This window comes from Hemibagrus wyckioides, linkage group LG02, assembly GCF_019097595.1.
Source record: "Hemibagrus wyckioides isolate EC202008001 linkage group LG02, SWU_Hwy_1.0, whole genome shotgun sequence".
In the NCBI taxonomy this organism is placed as follows: domain Eukaryota; kingdom Metazoa; phylum Chordata; class Actinopteri; order Siluriformes; family Bagridae; genus Hemibagrus; species Hemibagrus wyckioides.
This window is the reverse complement of record NC_080711.1, coordinates 23,427,990-23,451,207: the sequence shown is the minus strand read 5'-3', so window position 1 is coordinate 23,451,207 and position 23,218 is coordinate 23,427,990. Positions and strand designations below refer to the sequence as shown.

Below are 23,218 nucleotides of genomic sequence, written 5' to 3'. Positions count from 1 at the left end.
TAATGAACTGATCGAACATTTTCGACGCTTGCTTTCGCGATCTGCTGCACCTTTCTCAGTAAAATGGCTGCTGTCACCATTTCAGGCCTGATTTTTAGCGATTACGCTGTAAGGCAATCGGCTCGAACAATGCAAGAAAACAATACTCTAATTACACTGAATACAGATAGAGCCTCCTGGTGGTCCAGTGGCAGGATCCCGTGCTCTCATTGCCGAGGCCCGGGTTCAGTTCCCGGTCAGGGCGCTAACCCAACCACTGAACTCGAACTCTAACTCTTAGCCGCTGAAGAGTTAGCTGTCAGTGCCGGTCCCAAGCATGGATTAAATGGGAGGGTTTCATCAGGAATGACATCCGGCGTAAAACCTGTGTCAAATCAAAACACGTGGACCAAACGATCCTCTGTGGCGACCCCCAACAGGGAGCAGCTGAAAAAACAACAACACTGTATACAGCTACAACGTCATGAACAACAGTGTTAAACGACTTTAACGCGTATTTATGTGGAAGCTTGTCTCTCCTTCGTCACTTTTTGACTTCCTTCATGTCGATTTCAACCTCTGCTCCACCACCACCTAAGCGGAGAAAGGTTTTAGTCATCCGCAGCCACGACACCTGACAAGAGCGTGTCAAGAAGGTATGTTTTTTTCCTCCTCGGTAACGTCAGCGCGGTGCAGATCAGCGCTATATCCAGCCAGCGCTGCGGTACAGTCCTGGTGACAGTCTACATAAATTGGGTTAGCAGCAGCCCAGGCGGTAAAGGACTTGTCATCAGTGACCTCTGTGTAACTACATCCCCGCTGCTCCTGAAGTGCCGCGAGACACCGTGTTTTAATATAATTCCGTCCTGTCCTGACGTTCCAATTTCTTAACGCCGGCCCGTGTTTATTAGGAGAGGGTTTTTTTTCCACGCTGGTTTAAAGGAAAGGTAGGGGTCGTCCTCGCTCAGACTCACCGCTTAATTCTAGTTATTATTAGAATTATAGAATAGAATTTTAGTTCTTAGATACTTCTCAGAGTCCACACCTGATTGTGGTGAAGCACTGAGCAGATGCGTGACAGTGATCATAAATACAGAACCTTTAAACATTGTTAGTTAGTTAGTTAGCTCATTGTTTGTTTAGCATAAGAGTCATGAATCAAGTCTATTTGTTTGTTTGTTTGATCACTTGTTTGTGTGTGTGTGCGCGTACATGTATCAGTGTGAATGAGTGTGTGAATAAGTGTGTGCGTGTGTGTGAGTGTGGGTGTAAATGAGTGTGTGTGTGTGTGTGAGTGTCTGTGTGAATATGTGTGTGTGTGTGTGTGAGTGTCGGTGTGAATGAGTGTGTGAATGAGCGTGTGTGTGTGTCTGTGTGAATATGTGTGTGTGTGTCAGTGTGAATGAGCGTGTGAGTGTCGTTGTGAATGAGTGTGTGTCAGTGTGAATGAGTGTGTGAATAAGTGTGTGCGTGTGTGTGAGTGTGGGTGTAAATGAGTGTGTGTGTGTGTGTGTGAGTGTCTGTGTGAATATGTGTGTGTGTGTGTGTGTGTGTGTGTGAGTGTCGGTGTGAATGAGTGTGTGAATGAGCGTGTGTGTGTGTCTGTGTGAATATGTGTGTGTGTGTCAGTGTGAATGAGCGTGTGAGTGTCGTTGTGAATGAGTGTGTGTGTGTGAGTGAGTGAGTGTCAGTGTGAATGAGTGTGTGAATAAGTGTGTGAGTGTGGGTGTAAATGAGTGTGTGTGTGTGTGAGTGTCTGTGTGAATATGTGTGTGTGTGTGTGTGTGTGAGTGTCGGTGTGAATGAGTGTGTGAATGAGCATGTGTGTGTGTGTGAGTGTCTGTATGAATATGTGTGTGTGTGTGTCGGTGTGAATGAGCGTGTGTGTGTGAGTGAGTGAGTGTCAGTGTGAATGAGTGTGTGAATAAGTGTGTGCGTGTGAGTGTGGGTGTAAATGAGTGTGTGTGTGTGTGTGTGTGAGTGTCTGTGAATATGTGTGTGTGTGTGTGTGTGAGTGTCGGTGTGAATGAGTGTGTGAATGAGCATGTGTGTGTGTGTGAGTGTCTGTATGAATATGTGTGTGTGTGTGTGTCGGTGTGAATGAGCGTGTGAGTGTCGTTGTGAATGAGTGTGTGTGAGTGAGTGAGTGTCAGTGTGAATGAGTGTGTGTGGGGGTGTGATTGTGTGAATGAGAGTGTGTGTGTGTGTGTGTTTGTGAGTATCAATGTAAATGAGTGTGTGTGTGGGTATGATTGCGTGAATGAGTGTGTGTGTGTAAGTGTCGGTGTGTTTGTGAGCGAGTGTGTATGAGTGTTGGTGTGAATGAGTGTGTGTGTGTGTAAGTGTCGGTGTGAATGAGTGTGTGTATGTGTGTGTGTAAGTGTGTGTGTCAATGTGAATGAGTGTGTGTGTGTGAGTGTCAGTGTAAATGATTGTGTATGTGAATAAGTCTGTATGTGTGTGATTGTTGGTGTGATTGAATATGTGTGTAAGTCAGAGTGTGTGTGTGTGTGTGAGACTGTAGGGTTTGTGGGGTCCTGAGTGTTACCACATGACATGTACGTGTGAGCAGAGAAGAAGAGGAAGAGGAGGAGAGTGAATTAGACCAGTGTCTCTGGGAGATTTATGGTTATGTATGAAGCTGCAGCACAATCTCAGTAATGGCCGGGTCTTGCTGTGGCTCTGGCGTGTGCAGCTTTCACGTTTTAGCCGAATGAAAAGCGGCGACGTGTCATTTGTCTGCAGCGTGTCATCTCTGTGCCCACTAACGGGATTATTCCTTTCTCATTTTTTACACAAGACATGGCTGTGTGTCTGCCAGACTGATGCTCACCTGCTTCACACACTCCTAATCGCTTTCTGGTGCAAATGATGCAACATGATGGCTGACAATTACACATCCCCAAGCTCTCGCTCTCGCACGCTTACCAGTGCAGAGGAGCTGCCATGGGGACGTGAGTTAGACTCCCTAAACCTGGGGCTGTAGATGAGCATGCTGTTATACCTCAGAGTTCTCCATGCTCCGTTCTGATTGGTCAGAAGAACCTGACTCACGAACCTGCTATAAGAGCAGCGCTGTGGATTTTCTATAAGGAGACAGTTTTCATCGTTTATGGAAGGAGTCTCTAGTTTTATAGGGTTTTTTGTATTATTAAGTCAGTGAAGGAGAGGAGGGTGAGTGAACGAGTGAGTGTGTTAATGTTCCATAATGTTTACTGTAAGAAAGAGTGGTTAAGAAAGATAGAGAAAGAAAGGGACAGCGTAATAGTGTAACGGTGTGAAGGTGTAACAGTATAATGGTGTAACAGTGAGACAGTGTAATGGCGTCAAGGTGTAACACTGTAAAATTGTAACAGTGTGAAGGTGTAACAGTGTAACAATTAGACAGTGTGACGGTGTAACAGTATAATGGTGTAACAGTGAGACAGTGTAGCAATTAGACAGTATAACAGTGAGAAGGTGTAACAGAGTAACAGTGTGAAGGCGTAACAGTGTAATGGTTTAACAGTATAATGGTGAGAAGGTATAACAGTGAGACAGTGTAACGGTGTGAAGTTGCAAAAATATAATAGTGAGGCAGTATAACAGTGTATAACAGTGAGACAGTGTAACAGTATAATAGTGTAAAGGTGTGAGTGTGTAACAGTGAGAGAGTGTAGTGATGTGAGCGTGTAACAGTGAGACAGTGTAATGGTGTGAGTGTGTAACAGTGAGACAGTGTAACAGTGAGACAGTGTAATGGTGTGAGCGTGTAACAGTGAGACAGTGTAACAGTGAGAGAGTGTAGTGATGTGAGTGTGTAACAGTGAGACAGTGTAATGGTGTGAGTGTGTAACAGTGAGACAGTGTAACAGTGAGAGAGTGTAACAGTGTGAGTGTGTAACAGTGAGACAGTGTAACGGTGTGAAGGTGCAACAATATAATAGTGAGGCAGTATAACAGTGTATAACAGTGAGACAGTGTAACAGTATAACAGTGTAAAGGTGTGAGTGTGTAACAGTGAGACAGTGTAATGGTGTGAGTGTGTAACAGTGAGACAGTGTAATGATGTGAGTGTGTAACAGTGAGACAGTGTAATGATGTGAGTGTGTAACAGTGAGACAGTGTAACAGTGAGACAGTGTAACAGTGTGAGTGTGTAACAGTGAGACAGTGTAATGATGTGAGTGTGTAACAGTGAGACAGTGTAATGATGTGAGTGTGTAACAGTGAGACAGTGTAATGATGTGAGTGTGTAACAGTGAGACAGTGTAATGATGTGAGTGTGTAACAGTGAGACAGTGTAATGATGTGAGTGTGTAACAGTGAGACAGTGTAATGGTGTGAGTGTGTAACAGTGAGACAGTGTAACAGTGTGAGTGTGTAACAGTGAGACAGTGTAACAGTGTGAGTGTGTAACAGTGAGACAGTGTAACAGTGTGAGTGTGTAACAGTGAGACAGTGTAACAGTGTGAGTGTGTAACAGTGAGACAGTGTAACAGTGTGAGTGTGTAACAGTGAGACAGTGTAATGATGTGAGTGTGTAACAGTGAGACAGTGTAATGGTGTGAGTGTGTAACAGTGAGACAGTGTAACAGTGTGAGTGTGTAACAGTGAGACAGTGTAATGATGTGAGTGTGTAACAGTGAGACAGTGTAATGATGTGAGTGTGTAACAGTGAGACAGTGTAATGGTGTGAGTGTGTAACAGTGAGACAGTGTAATGGTGTGAGTGTGTAACAGTGAGACAGTGTAATGATGTGAGTGTGTAACAGTGAGACAGTGTAATGGTGTGAGTGTGTAACAGTGAGACAGTGTAACAGTGAGACAGTGTAATGGTGTGAGTGTGTAACAGTGAGACAGTGTAATGGTGTGAGTGTGTAACAGTGAGACAGTGTAACAGTGAGACAGTGTAATGGTGTGAGTGTGTAACAGTGAGACAGTGTAATGGTGTGAGTGTGTAACAGTGAGACAGTGTAACAGTGAGACAGTGTAATGGTGTGAGTGTGTAACAGTGAGACAGTGTAACAGTGAGACAGTGTAATGGTGTGAGTGTGTAACAGTGAGACAGTGTAATGGTGTGAGTGTGTAACAGTGAGACATTGTAATGGTGTGAGTGTGTAACAGTGAGACAGTGTAACGGTGTGAGTGTGTAACAGTGAGACAGTGTAATGGTGTGAGTGTGTAACAGTGAGACAGTGTAATGATGTGAGTGTGTAACAGTGAGACAGTGTAACAGTGAGACAGTGTAATGATGTGAGTGTGTAACAGTGAGACAGTGTAACGGTGTGAGTGTGTAACAGTGAGACAGTGTAACAGTGAGACAGTGTAATGGTGTGAGTGTGTAACAGTGAGACAGTGTAATGGTGTGAGTGTGTAACAGTGAGACAGTGTAATGGTGTGAGTGTGTAACAGTGAGACAGTGTAACAGTGAGACAGTGTAATGGTGTGAGTGTGTAACAGTGAGACAGTGTAATGGTGTGAGTGTGTAACAGTGAGACAGTGTAACAGTGAGACAGTGTAATGGTGTGAGTGTGTAACAGTGAGACAGTGTAATGGTGTGAGTGTGTAACAGTGAGACAGTGTAATGGTGTGAGTGTGTAACAGTGAGACAGTGTAATGATGTGAGTGTGTAACAGTGAGACAGTGTAATGGTGTGAGTGTGTAACAGTGAGACAGTGAAACGGTGTGAGTGTGTAACAGTGAGACAGTGTAATGATGTGAGTGTGTAACAGTGAGACAGTGTAACGGTGTGAGTGTGTAACAGTGAGACAGTGTAACGGTGTGAGTGTGTAACAGTGAGACAGTGTAACAGTGAGACAGTGTAATGGTGTGAGTGTGTAACAGTGAGACAGTGTAACAGTGAGACAGTGTAATGGTGTGAGTGTGTAACAGTTTGACAGTGTAATGATGTGAGTGTGTAACAGTGAGACAGTGTAATGGTGTGAGTGTGTAACAGTGAGACAGTGTAACAGTGAGACAGTGTAATGGTGTGAGTGTGTAACAGTGAGACAGTGTAATGGTGTGAGTGTGTAACAGTGAGACAGTGTAACAGTGAGACAGTGTAACAGTGAGACAGTGTAATGGTGTGAGTGTGTAACAGTGAGACAGTGTAACAGTGAGACAGTGTAACAGTGAGACAGTGTAATGGTGTGAGTGTGTAACAGTGAGACAGTGTAATGGTGTGAGTGTGTAACAGTGAGACAGTGTAATGGTGTGAGTGTGTAACAGTGAGACAGTGTAACAGTGAGACAGTGTAACAGTGAGACAGTGTAATGGTGTGAGTGTGTAACAGTGAGACAGTGTAATGGTGTGAGTGTGTAACAGTGAGACAGTGTAACAGTGAGACAGTGTAATGGTGTGAGTGTGTAACAGTGAGACAGTGTAATGGTGTGAGTGTGTAACAGTGAGACAGTGTAACAGTGAGACAGTGTAATGGTGTGAGTGTGTAACAGTGAGACAGTGTAATGGTGTGAGTGTGTAACAGTGAGACAGTGTAATGATGTGAGTGTGTAACAGTGTAACAGTGAGACAGTGTAATGGTGTGAGTGTGTAACAGTGAGACAATGTAATGATGTGAGTGTGTAACAGTGAGACAGTGTAACAGTGAGACAGTGTAATGGTGTGAGTGTGTAACAGTGAGACAGTGAAACGGTGTGAGTGTGTAACAGTGAGACAGTGTAATGATGTGAGTGTGTAACAGTGAGACAGTGTAATGATGTGAGTGTGTAACAGTGAGACAGTGTAACGGTGTGAGTGTGTAACAGTGAGACAGTGTAACGGTGTGAGTGTGTAACAGTGAGACAGTGTAATGATGTGAGTGTGTAACAGTGAGACAGTGTAATGATGTGACTGTGTAACAGTGAGACAGTGTAACAGTGAGACAGTGTAATGATGTGAGTGTGTAACAGTGAGACAGTGTAATGATGTGAGTGTGTAACAGTGAGACAGTGTAATGATGTGACTGTGTAACAGTGAGACAGTGTAACGGTGTGAGTGTGTAACAGTGAGACAGTGTAATGGTGTGAGTGTGTAACAGTGAGACAGTGTAATGATGTGAGTGTGTAACAGTGAGACAGTGAAACGGTGTGAGTGTGTAACAGTGAGACAGTGTAACAGTGAGACAGTGTAATGATGTGAGTGTGTAACAGTGAGACAGTGTAACAGTGAGACAGTGTAATGATGTGAGTGTGTAACAGTGAGACAGTGTAACGGTGTGAGTGTGTAACAGTGAGACAGTGTAACGGTGTGAGTGTGTAACAGTGAGACAGTGTAATGATGTGAGTGTGTAACAGTGAGACAGTGTAATGATGTGAGTGTGTAACAGTGAGACAGTGTAACAGTGAGACAGTGTAATGATGTGACTGTGTAACAGTGAGACAGTGTAACAGTGAGACAGTGTAATGGTGTGAGTGTGTAACAGTGAGACAGTGTAACAGTGAGACAGTGTAATGATGTGAGTGTGTAACAGTGAGACAGTGAAACGGTGTGAGTGTGTAACAGTGAGACAGTGTAACGGTGTGAGTGTGTAACAGTGAGACAGTGAAACGGTGTGAGTGTGTAACAGTGAGACAGTGTAACAGTGAGACAGTGTAATGGTGTGAGTGTGTAACAGTGAGACAGTGTAACAGTGAGACAGTGTAATGGTGTGAGTGTGTAACAGTGAGACAGTGTAACAGTGAGACAGTGTAATGATGTGAGTGTGTAACAGTGAGACAGTGTAATGATGTGAGTGTGTAACAGTGAGACAGTGTAACAGTGAGACAGTGTAATGGTGTGAGTGTGTAACAGTGAGACAGTGTAATGGTGTGAGTGTGTAACAGTGAGACAGTGTAATGGTGTGAGTGTGTAACAGTGAGACAGTGTAACAGTGAGACAGTGTAATGGTGTGAGTGTGTAACAGTGAGACAGTGTAATGGTGTGAGTGTGTAACAGTGAGACAGTGTAACAGTGAGACAGTGTAATGGTGTGAGTGTGTAACAGTGAGACAGTGTAATGGTGTGAGTGTGTAACAGTGAGACAGTGTAATGGTGTGAGTGTGTAACAGTGAGACAGTGTAATGGTGTGAGTGTGTAACAGTGAGACAGTGTAATGGTGTGAGTGTGTAACAGTGAGACAGTGTAATGGTGTGAGTGTGTAACAGTGAGACAGTGTAATGGTGTGAGTGTGTAACAGTGAGACAGTGTAACAGTGAGACAGTGTAATGGTGTGAGTGTGTAACAGTGAGACAGTGTAATGATGTGAGTGTGTAACAGTGAGACAGTGTAATGATGTGAGTGTGTAACAGTGAGACAGTGTAACAGTGAGACAGTGTAATGATGTGGCTGTGTAACAGTGAGACAGTGTAACAGTGAGACAGTGTAATGGTGTGATTGTGTAACAGTGAGACAGTGTAATGGTGTGAGTGTGTAACAGTGAGGCAGTGTAACAGTGAGACAGTGTAATGATGTGAGTGTGTAACAGTGAGACAGTGTAATGGTGTGAGTGTGTAACAGTGAGATAGTGTAACAGTGAGACAGTGTAATGGTGTGAGTGTGTAACAGTGAGACAGTGTAACAGTGAGACAGTGTAATGGTGTGATTGTGTAACAGTGAGACAGTGTAATGGTGTGAGTGTGTAACAGTGAGACAGTGTAACAGTGAGACAGTGTAATGATGTGAGTGTGTAACAGTGAGACAGTGTAATGGTGTGAGTGTGTAACAGTGAGACAGTGTAACAGTGAGACAGTGTAATGGTGTGATTGTGTAACAGTGAGACAGTGTAATGGTGTGATTGTGTAACAGTGAGACAGTGTAATGGTGTGAGTGTGTAACAGTGAGACAGTGTAATGGTGTGAGTGTGTAACAGTGAGACAGTGTAATGATGTGAGTGTGTAACAGTGAGACAGTGTAATGGTGTGAGTGTGTAACAGTGAGACAGTGTAACAGTGAGACAGTGTAATGGTGTGAGTGTGTAACAGTGAGACAGTGTAATGGTGTGAGTGTGTAACAGTGAGACAGTGAAACGGTGTGAGTGTGTAACAGTGAGACAGTGTAACGGTGTGAGTGTGTAACAGTGAGACAGTGTAACAGTGAGACAGTGTAATGGTGTGAGTGTGTAACAGTGAGACAGTGTAATGGTGTGAGTGTGTAACAGTGAGACAGTGTAACAGTGAGACAGTGTAATGGTGTGAGTGTGTAACAGTGAGACAGTGTAATGGTGTGAGTGTGTAACAGTGAGACAGTGTAATGGTGTGAGTGTGTAACAGTGAGACAGTGAAACGGTGTGAGTGTGTAACAGTGAGACAGTGTAATGATGTGAGTGTGTAACAGTGAGACAGTGTAACAGTGAGACAGTGTAATGGTGTGAGTGTGTAACAGTGAGACAGTGTAATGGTGTGAGTGTGTAACAGTGAGACAGTGTAACAGTGAGACAGTGTAATGGTGTGAGTGTGTAACAGTGAGACAGTGTAATGGTGTGAGTGTGTAACAGTGAGACAGTGTAACAGTGAGACATTGTAATGGTGTGAGTGTGTAACAGTGAGACAGTGTAACGGTGTGAGTGTGTAACAGTGAGACAGTGTAATGATGTGAGTGTGTAACAGTGAGACAGTGTAATGGTGTGAGTGTGTAACAGTGAGACAGTGTAATGGTGTGAGTGTGTAACAGTGAGACAGTGTAACAGTGAGACAGTGTAATGGTGTGATTGTGTAACAGTGAGACATTGTAATGGTGTGAGTGTGTAACAGTGAGACAGTGTAATGGTGTGAGTGTGTAACAGTGAGAGTGTAATGGTGTGAGTGTGTAACAGTGAGAAAGTGTAATGGTGTGAGTGTGTAACAGTGAGACAGTGTAACAGTGAGACATTGTAATGGTGTGAGTGTGTAACAGTGAGACAGTGTAATGGTGTGAGTGTGTAACAGTGAGACAGTGTAATGGTGTGAGTGTGTAACAGTGAGACAGTGTAATGGTGTGAGTGTGTAACAGTGAGACAGTGTAATGGTGTGAGTGTGTAACAGTGAGACAGTGTAACAGTGAGACAGTGTAATGATGTGGCTGTGTAACAGTGAGACAGTGTAACGGTGTGAGTGTGTAACAGTGAGACAGTGAAACGGTGTGAGTGTGTAACAGTGAGACAGTGTAATGATGTGAGTGTGTAACAGTGAGACAGTGTAATGGTGTGAGTGTGTAACAGTGAGACAGTGTAACAGTGAGACAGTGTAATGGTGTGAGTGTGTAACAGTGAGACAGTGTAATGGTGTGAGTGTGTAACAGTGAGACAGTGTAACGGTGTGAGTGTGTAACAGTGAGACAGTGTAATGGTGTGAGTGTGTAACAGTGAGACAGTGTAATGGTGTGAGTGTGTAACAGTGAGACAGTGAAACGGTGTGAGTGTGTAACAGTGAGACAGTGTAATGATGTGAGTGTGTAACAGTGAGACAGTGTAATGATGTGAGTGTGTAACAGTGAGACAGTGTAATGGTGTGAGTGTGTAACAGTGAGACAGTGTAACAGTGAGACAGTGTAATGGTGTGAGTGTGTAACAGTGAGACAGTGTAACAGTGAGACAGTGTAATGGTGTGAGTGTGTAACAGTGAGACAGTGTAACGGTGTTAGTGTGTAACAGTGAGACAGTGTAATGATGTGAGTGTGTAACAGTGAGACAGTGTAATGGTGTGAGTGTGTAACAGTGAGACAGTGTAACAGTGAGACAGTGTAATGGTGTGAGTGTGTAACAGTGAGACAGTGTAATGGTGTGAGTGTGTAACAGTGAGACAGTGTAATGATGTGGCTGTGTAACAGTGAGACAGTGTAACGGTGTGAGTGTGTAACAGTGAGACAGTGAAACGGTGTGAGTGTGTAACAGTGAGACAGTGTAATGGTGTGAGTGTGTAACAGTGAGACAGTCTAATGGTGTGAGTGTGTAACAGTGAGACAGTGTAACAGTGAGACAGTGTAATGGTGTGAGTGTGTAACAGTGAGACAGTGTAATGGTGTGAGTGTGTAACAGTGAGACAGTGTAATGGTGTGAGTGTGTAACAGTGAGACAGTGTAACAGTGAGACAGTGTAATGGTGTGAGTGTGTAACAGTGAGACAGTGTAATGGTGTGAGTGTGTAACAGTGAGACAGTGTAATGGTGTGAGTGTGTAACAGTGAGACAGTGTAATGGTGTGAGTGTGTAACAGTGAGACAGTGTAACAGTGAGACAGTGTAATGGTGTGAGTGTGTAACAGTTTGACAGTGTAATGATGTGAGTGTGTAACAGTGAGACAGTGTAACAGTGAGACAGTGTAATGATGTGAGTGTGTAACAGTGAGACAGTGTAATGGTGTGAGTGTGTAACAGTGAGACAGTGTAATGGTGTGAGTGTGTAACAGTGAGACAGTGTAACAGTGAGACAGTGTAATGGTGTGAGTGTGTAACAGTGAGACAGTGTAACGGTGTGAGTGTGTAACAGTGAGACAGTGTAATGGTGTGAGTGTGTAACAGTGAGACAGTGTAACAGTGAGACAGTGTAATGGTGTGAGTGTGTAACAGTGAGACAGTGTAATGGTGTGAGTGTGTAACAGTGAGACAGTGTAATGATGTGGCTGTGTAACAGTGAGACAGTGTAACGGTGTGAGTGTGTAACAGTGAGACAGTGAAACGGTGTGAGTGTGTAACAGTGAGACAGTGTAATGGTGTGAGTGTGTAACAGTGAGACAGTGTAATGGTGTGAGTGTGTAACAGTGAGACAGTGTAATGGTGTGAGTGTGTAACAGTGAGACAGTGTAATGGTGTGAGTGTGTAACAGTGAGACAGTGTAACAGTGAGACAGTGTAATGGTGTGAGTGTGTAACAGTGAGACAGTGTAATGGTGTGAGTGTGTAACAGTGAGACAGTGTAATGGTGTGAGTGTGTAACAGTGAGACAGTGTAACAGTGAGACATTGTAATGGTGTGAGTGTGTAACAGTGAGACAGTGTAATGGTGTGTGTGTAACAGTGAGACAGTGTAATGATGTGAGTGTGTAACAGTGAGACAGTGTAATGGTGTGAGTGTGTAACAGTGAGACAGTGTAATGGTGTGAGTGTGTAACAGTGAGACAGTGTAATGGTGTGAGTGTGTAACAGTGAGACAGTGTAACAGTGAGACAGTGTAATGGTGTGAGTGTGTAACAGTGAGACAGTGTAATGGTGTGAGTGTGTAACAGTGAGACAGTGTAATGGTGTGAGTGTGTAACAGTGAGACAGTGTAACAGTGAGACAGTGTAATGGTGTGAGTGTGTAACAGTGAGACAGTGTAATGGTGTGAGTGTGTAACAGTGAGACAGTGTAATGGTGTGAGTGTGTAACAGTGAGACAGTGTAACAGTGAGACAGTGTAACAGTGAGACAGTGTAACAGTGAGACATTGTAATGGTGTGAGTGTGTAACAGTGAGACAGTGTAATGGTGTGAGTGTGTAACAGTGAGACAGTGTAATGGTGTGAGTGTGTAACAGTGAGACAGTGTAACAGTGAGACAGTGTAATGATGTGAGTGTGTAACAGTGAGACAGTGTAATGGTGTGAGTGTGTAACAGTGAGACAGTGTAATGGTGTGAGTGTGTAACAGTGAGACAGTGTAACAGTGAGACAGTGTAATGGTGTGAGTGTGTAACAGTGAGACAGTGTAATGGTGTGAGTGTGTAACAGTGAGACAGTGTAATGGTGTGAGTGTGTAACAGTGAGACAGTGTAACAGTGAGACAGTGTAATGATGTGAGTGTGTAACAGTGAGACAGTGTAATGGTGTGAGTGTGTAACAGTGAGACAGTGTAATGGTGTGAGTGTGTAACAGTGAGACAGTGTAACAGTGAGACAGTGTAATGGTGTGAGTGTGTAACAGTGAGACAGTGTAACAGTGAGACATTGTAATGGTGTGAGTGTGTAACAGTGAGACAGTGTAATGGTGTGAGTGTGTAACAGTGAGACAGTGTAATGGTGTGAGTGTGTAACAGTGAGACAGTGTAATGGTGTGAGTGTGTAACAGTGAGACAGTGTAACAGTGAGACAGTGTAATGGTGTGAGTGTGTAACAGTGAGACAGTGTAATGGTGTGAGTGTGTAACAGTGAGACATTGTAATGGTGTGAGTGTGTAACAGTGAGACAGTGTAATGGTGTGAGTGTGTAACAGTGAGACAGTGTAACAGTGAGACAGTGTAATGGTGTGAGTGTGTAACAGTGAGACATTGTAATGGTGTGAGTGTGTAACAGTGAGACAGTGTAATGGTGTGAGTGTGTAACAGTGAGACAGTGTAACAGTGAGACAGTGTAATGATGTGAGTGTGTAACAGTGAGACAGTGTAATGGTGTGAGTGTGTAACAGTGAGACAGTGTAATGGTGTGAGTGTGTAACAGTGAGACAGTGTAACAGTGAGACAGTGTAATGGTGTGAGTGTGTAACAGTGAGACAGTGTAATGGTGTGAGTGTGTAACAGTGAGACAGTGTAATGGTGTGAGTGTGTAACAGTGAGACAGTGTAACAGTGAGACAGTGTAATGGTGTGAGTGTGTAACAGTGAGACAGTGTAACAGTGAGACATTGTAATGGTGTGAGTGTGTAACAGTGAGACAGTGTAATGGTGTGAGTGTGTAACAGTGAGACAGTGTAATGGTGTGAGTGTGTAACAGTGAGACAGTGTAATGGTGTGAGTGTGTAACAGTGAGACAGTGTAACAGTGAGACATTGTAATGGTGTGAGTGTGTAACAGTGAGACAGTGTAATGGTGTGAGTGTGTAACAGTGAGACATTGTAATGGTGTGAGTGTGTAACAGTGAGACAGTGTAATGGTGTGAGTGTGTAACAGTGAGACAGTGTAATGGTGTGAGTGTGTAACAGTGAGACAGTGTAACAGTGAGACAGTGTAATGGTGTGAGTGTGTAACAGTGAGACAGTGTAATGGTGTGAGTGTGTAACAGTGAGACAGTGTAATGGTGTGAGTGTGTAACAGTGAGACAGTGTAATGGTGTGAGTGTGTAACAGTGAGACAGTGTAATGGTGTGAGTGTGTAACAGTGAGACAGTGTAACAGTGAGACAGTGTAATGGTGTGAGTGTGTAACAGTGAGACAGTGTAATGGTGTGAGTGTGTAACAGTGAGACAGTGTAATGGTGTGAGTGTGTAACAGTGAGACAGTGTAATGGTGTGAGTGTGTAACAGTGAGACAGTGTAATGGTGTGAGTGTGTAACAGTGAGACAGTGTAATGGTGTGAGTGTGTAACAGTGAGACAGTGTAATGGTGTTAGTGTGTAACAGTGAGACAGTGTAACAGTGAGACAGTGTAATGGTGTGAGTGTGTAACAGTATAAGGGTATAATGGTGTAAGTGTGAGAATGTGTAACAGTGGAATGGTGTAACAGTATAACTTGACCATTGTTAATAAACTCGTCTCAGATTACCGGAATCAGATTTTCAGACAGAGACAGGAAGTCACCGTAAACATTTTAAATCCACCAGAAGGTCTGGATAAAGAGTGACGACGACGACAGCGCTCCCAGCCTGAGCCAATTGTTCCTCGGCATGTTTATCCGGCTCTCCCCTAATTACTCGCCTCCACCCAAACAGGAAGCACCGCCAAATGACCAGATTGACCCGGTGGTTATAATAACCTTCATTATTACAAGGCGACGCCTTCCCATTGTGACAAAAACGAGTCAATAGAGAGATTAGAGGGAAGACGGAAACTCAATATATATTCAAATGGGATGAGGAATGTGACTCTGAAGTGGCCTAGCAGCCCATTAGCTCATTTTAATCTCATCACCGGCTGCTTGTTTGCTTTCTCGTCTTCAGCTTATTGTTTTCATTTATTACTCGTCCGTCGTCCTCCATTCGGCTGCCCGTGGATCTTCCTGATTTTTCCAGTCTTCCTGATGCCGGGAGCCACAGAGGTGCTTGCGTTTCCTCGACAACTAACTGACGATGGAAGGAGATGTGGGAAAACTGAATCTTGCAACAAATCTGGGACAAACTCTTGAGCCATTTGGGGATTTTTTTTTATATGAAATGTCAGGAGCTCAGTCCCTTCAGGATTATTTTTCATTGTGTGTGCGGCAAAAAAATAAAATTTTCCTGCAAAATTTTTTAGCATTGGCAAACACAGGATTCTTCTTTTAAACTCCTCCTAATAAAGACATATGTAATTACTGCCTATGAGAGCTTTACTCATGCTGACACGTGAATGGAAAAGGGTTTTAGCTGACACGTTTCCACTCAAATCTGCTAAAAATCTGCAGAAATTCTGTAAGATTTTTATCTCCTTCAAATATCGCAGATTGATTTTGAGTTGCATTGAACTGCACTGGTTATGGTGATAAACTTAATACGCCTAATGGGCTTCAACCAGGTCACATGACCGCCATCGTCTGATTTTGATGATGATACAGACACACACTGCGCAAAGTCCTTCTCTGGACCGATTTCTCCGAGTTCCTCACCACTCAGCCGACCGGATATTATCAGGCTAAACATCATCCCTTTTAAGGTTTTCTAAGTCTGATCTGGTCCCAGATCACCCTTCACTTCTCCGGCAAGTGCGGAGTTTGTACAGAGTTCCCGAGCGAAGCTTATATAAAGCTTCATCTATCAAAATGGCATCCTGCAGCACATTAGCGCTCGCGTGTTTATAGCCGAATCGATAAAGCGGGAGTCGCGTTCGCTCGGGAACGGAGAAAAAGCTTCAATCTCTCCGTGTGTTTCTCGTCCGTGTCTCTAATGAAAAAAAGCCGGCAGGGGATTCGCTGATCTCCGAGCTGCCGTGTTGGAGGTGTTGCTGGATCATTAGAGCACAGTAAAGCAGTCATTTCCCAGAGAGAGAGAAAGAGAGAGAGAGAAATTCTGACAGCCTTACAAATCAGATGAAGAGAAAGACAGTTAAAGAGAGAGAGAGACCAATAAAAACAAGAGAGAAATGAAATGGAAATGGAAATGGAAATGGAAAGAAAGAAAGAAAGAAAGAAAGAAAGAAAGAAAGAAAGAAAGAGATAGTGAGAGAAAGATAGAGGGTGAAGACAGCGAGGGAGACGGAACCAGAGAAAAAAAGCGAATAGGTCAGAGAGAGGGGGTGAAAAGGGCAAACGAATAGAGAGAATGAGGGGGCGAACAGAACGAGAGGAAGAGAAATGGAGAGGATCAAGCAGGCAGAGATGGAGTGAGAGAGAACGGTTAAGGAAAGATACACGAGAGGTAGAACACCAGACAGAGAGTGCATGAGGGAAAAGAGAGAGAGTCAATGGGTGAGTGAGAGAGAGTGAAGAAGGAGGATGTGTGTGTGTGTGTGTGTGAGAGAGAGAGAGAGAGAGAGAGAGAGAGAGAGAAATGAGGGAAGAAAGAGGATTGGGATAGAGTGAGAAATGTAATTAATGAGAGATAAAGCAAGAGAGGAAAAATGTGTGTGTGTGTGTGTGAGAGAGAGAGAGAGAGAGAGAGACTTGGGATACAGTGAGAAAGCGAGTATTAATGAGAGAAAAAGGAAAAAGAGAGAGAATGGCTGAGATACTGTGTGTGTGTGTGTGTGTATGAGAGAGAGAGAGAGACAGAGAGAGCAGAACATACAAATACATACAAAAAGAAAGAAAGAAAGAAAGAAAGAACAAGTAGAGAGAGAGAGAAACAATAGATGAATGAAAGAAAAACAGACAGAGAATCATGTATGAGAGAAAAAGGGAGAGAGAGAGGGAGGGAGGGAGGGAGGGATTGGGGATTAGTACAAGGTACAGAGATAGACAGACAATGAGAGACGTGAAAAAGTGAAAGAACAAAGAACGAAGGAATAGACAGAGACAAAGAGAGACATAATGGATGAGTGAGATGTAAAGACAGAAGTGGAGGATTATGGATAAAGAAGAAGGAGTGAAGGAGTGAACGGAAGGAGGAAGAGAAATAGAAATGACTATAGTGATAGAACTGAAAAGTTTAGAAAGAAAAAAAAAGAAAAGATGTGTCACTGATTTCTTTCTCTGTAGATTTCACTTAGCCAATCAGCGATCAGGTGACCACACAGAGACACGCCCCCTCCATTTGATCTCCATTTTGAGAAGACTTACGTGAGATGTGATGTTATTGATGCTGCTTTGAAGCTCCGCCCTTTTTCTCATTTCACATGATGTCGATCTTTTGTTTTCTTCCTGTCGCGGTAAACGGACGATGTTTTAAGCTCGAGTTAGCTAACATTCGTGACATGTATAGCTAACATCGGGTACGATGTTGGCGACTAGAGCATCGAACTGAACGGATCATGTGATTAAACATTTTGTTTTTGCTTTGCTCAGATACATCCGTCACTCTGTGTAGCAGAAAAGCAACAGTAAAATTGTCATCCATGATTTGCAAACGAATTCAAAACAAAGGAAAATGGTCGTAAAGCTGAGTTTTGACGATTGTCACCGGCAACAAGCAGCTCGCGACCTTCGCTCTCCATCCACTGTGTTTTTGGTAAATCACAAACAGGGAATTAGCAACAAGCTAAAATCACATATTGCACCTTTAACGTAAAGCCAGGAGAATTTCCAAAATGAAAATAAAATAAAATTAAAAAAAAAAAAAGTAAATAAATAAAATAAAAATTGAAGTAAAATAAATTTAAATAAAATAATAAGGAAGAAAGAAAGTGATGGTATGCTTTGTTATGATTTGTAAATTAGTAAATTTTTCATGGTTTAATTCCGGGGAAATTTAAAGGGAACGTTGTTCATATGAAAGCAGCACGATGCAATAAACTTATGTAAATAAAATAAAATAAAATAAAATAAGTAAATAAATAAAATAAAAATCAAATTAAATTAAATTAAATGTAAATTAAAGTAAAATAAAATAAAATAAAATAAAAAGGAAGAAAGAAAACAAGTGATTGTATGCTTGATTTGTTATAGTAAATTTTTAATGGTTTAATTCCGGGGAAATTTAAAGGGAATGTTGTTCATATGGAAGCGGCACGATGCAATAAACTTATGTAAATAAAATAAAATAAAATAAAATAAGTAAATAAATAAAATAAAAATCAAATTAAATTAAATGTAAATTAAAATAAAATAAAAAGGAAGAAAGAAAACAAGTGATTGTATGCTTGATTTGTTATAGTAAATTTTTAATGGTTTAATTCCGGGGAAATTTAAAGGGAACGTTGTTCATATGGAAGTAGCACGATGCAATAAATCTGTGTTCAATTATGCATCATCTATTATACAAACTCCATCATAAACAACCTTTATGAAATATTTAGCCTTCTAGCCTTCTGTCTGGTCTTTTCTCCATCCCTTCATTGACTCGTCTCACACATTTGTCTTCCAAAACACACACAACACTGCACGGTTATTGTGAGGAGGTCAAAAAAAAAAAGGACCAAAAAAAAGGTAAAAACGCTGCACTAAATGTTTGCTTTGAAATTCATAAAGCACATTACTGAGTGAGGTGGAGCGTGAACGGATTCCATCCAGTGAACACACACACACACACACACACACACAGCCCTGGCTTCTGTTTCACTCCCTCATTTAATTGCACGTTTCCATGGTTACTGCCACACTCGAACAAAAAAAAGAACAACAACAAAAAAAAAAAAAACATCACCATGATGAGCAATAAAACTATAAATATGTTATCTGAAAATGCCGAAAGCCCCGCAGCCAGAATGGAAGAGGACAAAGAATTCGAGCAAGACCGTGTGAGCGCTCTATTTATTTTGACACCGAGATTGAGAAAGGCGAGCCGTTCGGGAAATTAAAGTCAAGCGCTCGTGCCTCAGAGAGAGAGAAAACTTTGCTTAGTCACCTAGGAGACTAGTCGTATTTTTAGTCACGGAGCCTCCGGTGTTGTGCAAATACACTTCCTCCTTTGTAACAGATCTCTCAGAGTCGCATTCCCACGAACGGCGGCGGCGGCCAGATGCAGAGGGAATAAAGAGGAGCGCTTGGACCTGGTGCTGATTCGGTTCCAGGAACAGAACGAGAGAGAGACGTGTTTTATTTCTCTGATACCACAAGAGTTTCCAGATTGTTCTGTTTTTTTTATTTATGAAACAATGATATGACAGTTTAAGGGTTTTTTGTGGGCGTGGTTAAGGAGTGGCCAGGGGGTGGGGCTATTGATAAATATAGCCATGGGCACTGTTGTTGTTGTTGCAGGTGTGGTTGTTTTATTTGTAGTTGTAGGTGTTGTAGACATACATGTTTGTGGTTTTTGCAGGTGGTGTTGTTACAGTTGTTGTTGGTGGTGGTGTTGTAGTTGTAGGTGGTGTAGTTGTACATGTTGCTGTTGTTGTAGGTGTAGGCGCTTTTGTTTTGTAGGCGATTTTCTATTTGTAGGTGTTTTGTTGTCCTTGTAGCTGTAGGTGTTGTTTTTATAATTGTTGTTATTGTAGGTGTTGTTGTAGCTGTATGTGTTGTTGTTTTTTTTTACAGTTGTTTTTGTTGTAGGTACTGTTGTTTTTTTAGATGTTGTTTTTGTAGGTGTTGTAGCTGTAAGTGTTGATGTTGTTATAGGTGCTGTTGTAATAGGTGGTGGTGTAGCTGGAGGTGTTGTTTTTATAGGTGGTGTTGTAGCTGTGGGTGTTGATGCTGTAGAAGTTGATTTAGCTGTAGGTATTGTTGATGTAGCTGTAGGTGTTGTTGTTATAGGTGGTGTTGTAGCTGTAGTTGTTTTTGTAGGTGGTGTAGGTGTTGATGTTGTAGGTGCTGTTGTTTTTGTAAGTGTTCTAGGTGTTGATGTAGGTGTAGTTGATTTTGTAGGTGTTGTAGCTGTAGGTGTTGATGTTGTAGCCGTAGGTGTTGATGTTGTAGGTGTAGTTGTTTTTGTAGGTGTAGGTGTTGATGTTGTCGTAGTTGTTGGTGTTGTTGTAGGTGTTGTTGTTTTTGTATGCATTGTAGCTGCAGGTGTTGTTTTTGTAGGTGCTGTAGCCATAGGTGTTGATGTTGTAGGTGTAGTTGTTTTTGTAGGTGTTGATGTTGTAGGTGTAGTTGTCTTTGTAGGTGTTGATGTAGGTATAGTTGTTTTTGTAGGTGTTGATGTAGGTGTAGTTGTTTTTGTAGGTGTTGATGTTGTAGGTATAGTTGTTTTTGTAGGTGTTGATGTAGGTGTAGTTGTTTTTGTAGGTGTTGATGAAGGTGTAGTTGTTTTTGTAGGTGTTGATGTTGTAGGTGTAGTTGTTTTTGTAGGTGTTGATGTTGTAGGTGTAGTTGTTTTTGTAGGTGTTGTAGGTGTTGATGTAGGTGTTGTTGTTTTTGTAGGTGTTGATGAAGGTGTAGTTGTTTTTGTAGGTGTTGATGTAGGTGTAGTTTTTGTAGGTTTTTGATGTAGGTATAGTTGTTTTTGTAGGTGTTGATGTAGGTGTAGTTGTTTTTGTAGGTGTTGATGAAGGTGTAGTTGTTTTGTAGGTGTTGATGTTGTAGGTATAGTTGTTTTTGTAGGTGTTGATGTAGGTATAGTTGTTTTTGTAGGTGTTGATGAAGGTGTAGTTGTTTTTGTAGGTGTTGATGTAGGTGTAGTTGTTTTTGTAGGTGTTGATGTAGGTGTAGTTGTTTTTGTAGGTGTTGATGAAGGTGTAGTTGTTTTGTAGGTGTTGATGTAGGTATAGTTGTTTTTGTAGGTGTTGATGTAGGTATAGTTGTTTTTGTAGGTGTTGATGTAGGTGTAGTTTTTGTAGGTTTTTGATGTAGGTATAGTTGTTTTTGTAGGTGTTGATGTAGGTGTAGTTGTTTTTGTAGGTGTTGATGAAGGTGTAGTTGTTTTGTAGGTGTTGATGTTGTAGGTATAGTTGTTTTTGTAGGTGTTGATGTAGGTATAGTTGTTTTTGTAGGTGTTGATGAAGGTGTAGTTGTTTTTGTAGGTTTTTGATGTAGGTATAGTTGTTTTTGTAGGTGTTGATGTAGGTGTAGTTGTTTTTGTAGGTGTTGATGTAGGTGTAGTTGTTTTTGTAGGTGTTGATGAAGGTGTAGTTGTTTTGTAGGTGTTGATGTTGTAGGTATAGTTGTTTTTGTAGGTGTTGATGTAGGTATAGTTGTTTTTGTAGGTGTTGATGAAGGTGTAGTTGTTTTTGTAGGTTTTTGATGTAGGTATAGTTGTTTTTGTAGGTGTTGATGAAGGTGTAGTTGTTTTTGTAGGTGTTGATGTAGGTATAGTTGTTTTTGTAGGTGTTGATGAAGGTGTAGTTGTTTTTTTAGGTGTTGATGTAGGTGTAGTTGTTTTTGTAGGTGTTGATGTTGTAGGTGTAGTTGTTTTTGTAGGTGTTGTAGGTGTTGATGTAGGTGTAGTTGTTTTTGTAGGTGTTGATGTAGGTGTTGTTTTTGTAGGTGTTGATGAAGGTGTAGTTGTTTTTGTAGGTGTTGATGTAGGTGTAGTTTTGTAGGTTTTTGATGTAGGTATAGTTGTTTTTGTAGGTGTTGATGAAGGTGTAGTTGTTTTTGTAGGTGTTGATGAAGGTGTAGTTGTTTTTGTAGGTGTTGATGTAGGTGTAGTTGTTTTTGTAGGTGTTGTAGGTGTTGATGTAGGTGTAGTTGTTTTTGTAGCTGTAGGTGTTGATGTTGTAGCCGTAGGTGTTGATGTTGTAGGTGTAGTTGTTTTTGTAGGTGTTGATGTTGTAGGTGTAGTTGTTTTTGTAGGTGTTGATGTTGTAGGTGTAGTTGTTTTTGTAGGTGTTGATGTTGTAGGTGTAGTTGTTTTTGTAGGTGTTGATGTTGTAGGTGTTGTTGTTTTTGTATGCGTTGTAGCTGTAGGTGTTGTTTTTGTTGTTATTTAAGCCATATTGCACGAGAACTTTCGCTGTCATATGAAGTTCAGCACGACTGTGATTGTGGACACGGAGACTGCAGGTCATCACAGATCACCACGACCTTTCTGATATTCAGTACCACAAAAATTCATACAACAGTTCTGTAAATAACAAATGAAGATTGAGTAACTGACATTTCAGACACAACACCGATTAAATATTTTGTTTATATATATTTTTTTTCAATGACAATATTTTTCAAAGAAGCCTCAGCTGGATTGCTTGTTGCCACGGTAACACACAGACTGACTGACAGCCTGGGGCAAAGCGCAGTACCGGTTTCAGACTAATTTTATATGAATTGAAAGCGTTGAAGTTACAGCTACATCACTGGAAACATCGACTTCATGTAAATAAACGTTCAGATGGTTTATTTGTTTGTTCTGTTGGCAGATCATTTTCACTTCTTTCCAGAAAACAAAGCTAAATTACCTTCCCATAGAAAAAAATGATCAAAATTACCAGGCAAAAAAACTGTTTTCAAGCTTGAAATGAAAAAATAAACAGGAAATAGAACACACTCAATAAATTTGTCCTCGTTGAAGATATTTTCATTTGTTAAATATCTTTTTTTTTCTCTAAGCATACAGATTAGCAGCTTTCTAGTAAAGTCTAATAAAATGTCCGGATACAACTCTAGAGCTATAGAGAGGTGTAATTCTGACCCCAGCTACGAAAGACACAACGTCTGTCCCCAGCTCCTGGATCTCAGCCCTGGTGGACGATGCCAAGCGTGTGATGAGGGCCAACGGCAGGACGTGCCAACTAAAGAACGAGCCAGCGATAAGCCGCATATCTCCTGGACAGACGGATGCCTCCGAAGGCTGTATTCTGTCTCTCTCAGCGTAATGTCAGAGACAATAGCGCTGTCACTAAAACACCATCTGCCACTTACCTACACACCTTCCTCCAAGGACACATGCTCTCGCACAGGAAGACGTGTCAATTCTCTCTTCTGATTGGACAGAAGCTTAAATATAAAAGCGGAATATTTTCTAGCTTTCTATTTACTTTCTATCCATTATGAGTTACCTTTAATGTTTCATGTTGATAATAAAATTCCTGGAAGACTTTCCCCTGTCCCTGATACTGGAGGCTTCTTCCTTAAATGTTAAAGGTCTCTAGGATATGCATGGGTTTTGTTAAAAAACATTCATTTTCATTCAAAGCACAAAAATGGTATTATACATAATGTATATATGATACACCGATCAATCTGAAGAAATCATCATCGCTGTGAGGAGAAATGAAAAACTAGGGTTAATACCCATGCGAGGAAAAAAAAGAAGCTCAGATCTGACTCGGCGGAGCACTTAGCCAAGGTCAAAGTCGGAGTCTCTAACTCAATAATCTGTTGGGGGAGATATAATCAGAAGGAGACAAGTAGTTGTTAGAGGTCCCTCTGTGCTGGGAAGAATGAGTCAATCCATCCAGTGACAGGACAATTCCACCATCGGCTTCTCCTCCAGGCTCTGTCTCCTCCGCCGCTCCATCCCACCATCAA

The 23,218-nt window shown here is 41.9% G+C and overlaps 1 protein-coding gene across 1 annotated transcript; it reads right to left on the bottom strand.

Annotated features, from left to right (window-relative positions):
- Positions 1 to 627: 627 nt before the first annotated feature.
- LOC131364576 (integumentary mucin C.1-like) lies at positions 628 to 22,508 on the bottom strand. The gene is made up of 5 exons (XM_058407777.1): positions 22,380 to 22,508; positions 21,474 to 21,530; positions 19,670 to 19,958; positions 19,368 to 19,504; positions 628 to 804 (listed from the first exon to the last, which is right to left on the bottom strand). The coding sequence occupies exons 1-5, from the start codon at positions 22,506 to 22,508 to the stop codon at positions 628 to 630; spliced, it is 789 nt and encodes a 262-aa protein (XP_058263760.1).
- Positions 22,509 to 23,218: the final 710 nt, after the last annotated feature.